General features: G+C 42.2%; 1 protein-coding gene across 2 annotated transcripts; it reads left to right on the top strand.

Annotated features, from left to right (window-relative positions):
• The first annotated feature begins 529 nt into the window (after positions 1–529).
• On the top strand, positions 530–4,853 carry LOC754910 (ran-specific GTPase-activating protein). Of its 2 annotated transcripts, XM_030981867.1 has the most exons (4): positions 531–904; positions 2,052–2,302; positions 3,435–3,769; positions 4,808–4,853. In XM_030981867.1, exons 1-3 carry the CDS (start codon positions 616–618, stop codon positions 3,762–3,764), a joined length of 870 nt encoding a protein of 289 aa, XP_030837727.1. In that variant the 5' UTR covers positions 531–615; the 3' UTR covers positions 3,765–3,769; positions 4,808–4,853. The 2 variants fall into 2 exon arrangements, with proteins under 2 accessions (XP_030837728.1, XP_030837727.1); XM_030981868.1 differs by lacking the exon at positions 4,808–4,853 and having other exon boundaries at positions 530–904; positions 3,435–4,026.
• The last annotated feature ends 343 nt before the right edge of the window (positions 4,854–5,196 follow it).

The following is a 5,196-nucleotide window of genomic DNA, read 5'->3' as shown; positions in this document are numbered from 1 at the left end:
GCGTTATCATTGTATTAATGCAAGTGTGGAAGAACATCAGATAAAAAATGTTCCCTGAAAAGCATGGCTCTTCAAATGCCTTAATATTCTAAATATGGCATGTAACATCATAAAATCGATTTTTATGCCACATGTTTGAGTAGTTCCTTTAACCTCTTTCTGTGTACAGGCGCTTGTTACTGTGCCAAAACTGGTCCAAAATTCTTATCATTTTGATTATTCCAGAACCTTGCAGTACACACCAATACTTGTATGCATTGTATGATCAACCTTTTCTGATCAATTCCCCAACGTTTCTTTCACAATGCAATTGCATGACCAGAACTCAACTTTATCTTTATACCCCATGAGTATGAGAGAATCCAGGAGTCAAGGGGTTAAATGTCTCTTGTGCACCTATTAATAATAACCCATAATCAAGTTTACACCACCTCCACTCCCATTGTAGTATTTCGATCAGGTCACCTGAAGGTACAAACAATGGCTTTCATCCTTCTACTTGGTCCTATTATTCTCCTGGATACGGAGTGGCAAAATAGAGGCTAAAATCTTGCTAACCAGAATATTGTGAACTATTATTTACAGGTGTGCGCCGACCACTTCATCACCAGTTCCATGGCTCTGCACCTGATGGCCGGGTCAGACCGTGCCTGGGTGTGGCATGCCATGGACGCAGCCGACGGAGAACCGACTTTGGAGCTGCTAGCCATCAAGTTCAAGGATCTAACCATTGCTGCATCCTTCAAGGAGATGTTTGAGGGAGCCCAGACCAAGATCAGACTCCAAGAAGCCGCTGATGATGGTGGACAGATCGGTAGCCAGGAGGAGGGAGGAGCTACCGCATCATCATCTTCTATCAGTCATGCGGGAGACGGTGTTGCCAAAGCAACCCCCTCTAGCAAAGGTGACTAGCTAATGTGAGGCTAAGTCTGAGAGGAAACTCATCGTGCACTCTCATTTTTGTGTATTTTATAGCATGGCATCTCACGCATTGTCATACCACTCCTCCATGCATTATCATAATCTACCAGTCCAATCTGCAGTGGAGCCCGCAGAACTTGAGGTCGGGCTGCTTGCCCAATTGAGGACGTCTTCATGAGCACATTCTTGACGACAAACAATCCTCCCAGCAGTAACCTTAGGCTTTCTGGCAGGAAATTGATGTTTTCCTCCTCCGACAGCATGTCAGGGTACAGCTCATGTGATGCTGGTCATGACACTCTTTATGTCATCTCTGATCATAGCGCAGTTTAGCTGCAGTTTTGATTATTCTCATCTTTTCTGTTTCAGGATCGACAGTCTGTGCATGGCCATAGAAATCATGGAAAACAACCATTTGGGCTTTTTAGTCAGGTTTAGCTTATTGAAATGTATTTCATTGGATTCCTGGCCCTAGAAAATATATGTTTAGCACTTAAAATCAAATCTCTATGTTATTTAGAAGCGCAGATATAGGAAAATACCGGTATCTGTTTTATGGCGGCCATTTTGAAAAAGAGAAGTGGTTGCCGTAGGGGGTAGTTGTCCAGGGGGTAGTTGTCCTAGAGGGTGGTTGCCGTAGGGGAAAGTTGTCCGGGAGGTAGTTTTCCTAGAGGGTGGTTGTCGATGGGGGTAGTTGTCCTAGAGGGTGGTTGCGGTAGGGGGTAGTTGTCCGGGGGGTAGTTGTCCTAGAGGGTGGTTGCCGTAGGGGGTAGTTGTCCAGAGGGTAGTTGTCCTAGAACCTAGTTTCACACATCACATGCTCCAGCAACAATAGCTCTAAATATGAGTAAAACACCTTGCCCAAGAATGTATTAAGCACCAAGCAAGGTTTGAACCGAGAACCTTCTTTTTAGTAGTTAAGAGCCTTCACCAATATCCCTCGCTGAGGGAGGTGATTACTATGATAGTCAATGACCTGTGTATCTCAAAACCTGGCTCTAACTTTAATGTTGTAGCACAAGATTTTATATAATTATGAAAGAATACATCAAACATTGTAACGACTATATATCACAGAGTAAAGACAAAATTAATCTCTTCATGGAAACACAATTCATATTCTTTTGAAGTCGGTGGCGAAGTGAACCCCGAGGAAGAGCGAGAATTCCACTTCCATCCGATCGTCAAGCTCCCAGACAACGTGGACATCATCACAGGGGAGGAGCAGGAGGTGGCAGTGTTCCTTGGGCGTGGCAAACTCTACCGGTTTGATGGAGGGGTGCGGCAGTGGAAGGAGAGGGGCGTCGGTGATATGAAGATCATGAAGGAGGAGGAGACGGATGTTTATCGTATCGTGATGAGAAGAGATCAGATACATAAGGTATTCATTGTAATATTCCTGATATTCATAGAATTTTAAAGCCCCACTGCACTACTTATAGCTACTTGCGCCCTCTATACAGCAAACAATGCGTAATCGGTGACCATCGGTCCCCCATGGTTCCCTTTTTCTTATGTTTATTGAGAGCTGATTGATGAGATAACCACCTGTCAGTGACCATGCAGGGGGGGGGGTGTCTTATCCCTCCTGGCCAAACTAGTGCAGAGGGGCTTTAAAGCTTACAAACACACTCTCTGGAAGCAATTGGGACATACATCAGACTACACCTACATATGGCATGAAAATTTGGTCCAAACTTTTCTGCTACTTCTCGTAATATTCCAAACATAAGGCCAATCCTTTTCAAGAGATGTACAATATTTTTCCACACTGACAGTAAAAGAACTTGTGCAAAAACCATCACCAGAACTCAACTTCTCTTTAATATTGCCCCACTTGGTGATTAATTAATTCTGGCATTAAACAGTACTCACAATTTTTTTTTAAATTATGATCTACACGAATAGAAAGATCTACAGAATATTTTGAATTATATCCTGAATCAAAAATTTATTGATTTTTGATTGGTTGAGAGCTTGTCACCTGACCAAAAATATTTCAAATATTTTAAGGTTGCTCTGAAAAAGTACTATTTGGGAGTCGAATTTTTTTTAAAGATTTAAAATAAATATTTGTAATATTTTTTCATGTCTTAATTTAATAAATGTTTTTTATTTTTAATTCCTTTTTAATAAAAAGTTTAATTATTAAAATTTCAATAACATTTTTCAAAAAATTGTATTTTTTTTTGTTGCAGGATATAAAATAAATATACCATGCTTTCTTTTGGTGACTCCAGTAGCGCCAACCCCTACATCACCACGTCCACAGCCCTGCACCCGATGTCCTGTTCAGACCGCGCCTGGGTGTGGCGTTCCATGGATGCGGTTTAGACCTTTGCTAACAAGAATATTGTGATCTATTATTTACAGGTGTGCGCCAACCACTATATCACCAGTTTCATGGCTCTGCACCCGATGGCTGGTTTGGACTGCGCCTGGGTGTGGCGTCCATGGATGCGGTTTTAGACCTTTGCTAACCAGAATATTGTGAAATATTATCTACAATACAGGTGTGCGCCAACCACTACATCACAAGTTCCATGGCTCTCCACCCGATGGCTGGCTCGGATCGCGCCTGGGTGTGGCATGCAATGGACGCAGCTGACGGAGAACCGACCTCAGAGCAGCTAGCCATCAAGTTAAAGGATCCATCCATTGCTGCGTCCTTCAAGGAGATGTTTGAGGAAGCCCAGACCAAGATCAGACTCCAAGAAGCCGCTGATGATGGTGGACAGACAGGGACCCCGGAGGAGGGAGGAGCTACCGCATCATCATCATCTTCTACCAGTCGTGCGGAAGACGGTGTTGCCAAGGCAACCCCCTCTAGCAAAGGTGACTAGCTAACGTGAGGCTAAGTCTGAGAGGAAACTGATTGTGCACTCTCATTTTCATGTATTTTATAGAATGGCATCTTACGCATTGTCACGTACCACTCATCCATGCATTATCATATTCTTGCATCCCACCTGCATTTTGGGTTCCTAACTCTTGTCAAAGTTCTCTGCCACGCTTTGTAAGTCAATATCATGGACTAGAATGTGAAAATAACACTACGGTATTCACCAAAATCAAATTGTTGCATTATTATTTTTTCCAAGTTCCAATTTACAATTACATGTACATTTTCCCAAATTTGTTAGATGCCATTTTTTTTACTTTTTTTTTTTTAGTGCTCACTATCACCCCTGCACTTGTAACACACAGAAATAACAACGTATCATTGCGGAGTCATTATCACCAGAGCATTCGTTGTAGAGCCCACTGTACAGTACTTGCCTTAGATAAACCTCATTTGCTTGTATTTGGTTTGATCAACCTTCTATACAAGTATATGCAAGCTGCATTTTGCCTTTAAAGACCCTATACTCTGACGGAGTCTTCTATCTTTATTTGTTATAGATCTGTTTGTCTCTTTACATGCAATGCCAAGTGAAACTGAATTCTAAGATCATTCATTTTGAATTTTTTTAATGTTGCAATAACAAGAGTGGAAATTTTGGTTTCTAATATACATCGACTTGTTTTGACCTTTGCCCTTTGACCTACCCGATATGAAATGGGTCCATTAAGTAATGGCATTACCTTACCTAGCCCTGAATGTTTGTCTTGTTGCCTGAATATATGTACACATATTTATCAACACTTTCTAACTTACCTTGGGCCAACGGAGGCGCGATAGCCCGGTTGGTAGAGCAGTTTGGTGACCCGGGTTCCAAACCAAAGCAGTGGCTAGTGCCCTTTGGTAAGGCATTAATCCTCATTACCAGGTCCCTCGGAGAGGACCTAAAGCAGTCGATCCTCTGGTTGCTTACTAACAAGCATTTATGCTTTCTTAGCAGTCAGGTAAAATAACCACCACACTCATTTCTTTCCTTACATATAGATCAACTAAAACTAAAGAAGGAAAATGAAGAAGAAGAAGAAGAAGAAGAAGAAGAAGAAGAGGAAGAGGAAGAAGAAGATGAGGAGGAATATGATGATGAAGAGGGCGATTATGAAGATGAAAGTGAGGAGGAGGAGGAGGAGGAGGAAGACGAGGATGAGGTTTACGAGTATGGTGAGGATGATAATGACAACGATGAAAGCAAATCGGAAACCCAGTGAGTGTCTTTGTTTGCTTGCTATGAGACAAACTCCAGAGCAGCGATAACGTGGATGGACCACGGACATCTTCACCCTCATCGACCTCGACATCGTCCACCAATAATGCCAGAGAAGATTGAATTAGAGGCATTTAGTGAAAGATGCGTAGTCAACAAACAATATGCATTC

The sequence above is a fragment of the Strongylocentrotus purpuratus genome, unplaced genomic scaffold (assembly GCF_000002235.5).
Source record: "Strongylocentrotus purpuratus isolate Spur 01 unplaced genomic scaffold, Spur_5.0 spur5_scaffold_12, whole genome shotgun sequence".
Lineage (NCBI taxonomy): Eukaryota > Metazoa > Echinodermata > Echinoidea > Camarodonta > Strongylocentrotidae > Strongylocentrotus > Strongylocentrotus purpuratus.
Note: the sequence above shows the minus strand (reverse complement) of the source record. Positions and strands in the feature narration are given on the sequence as shown.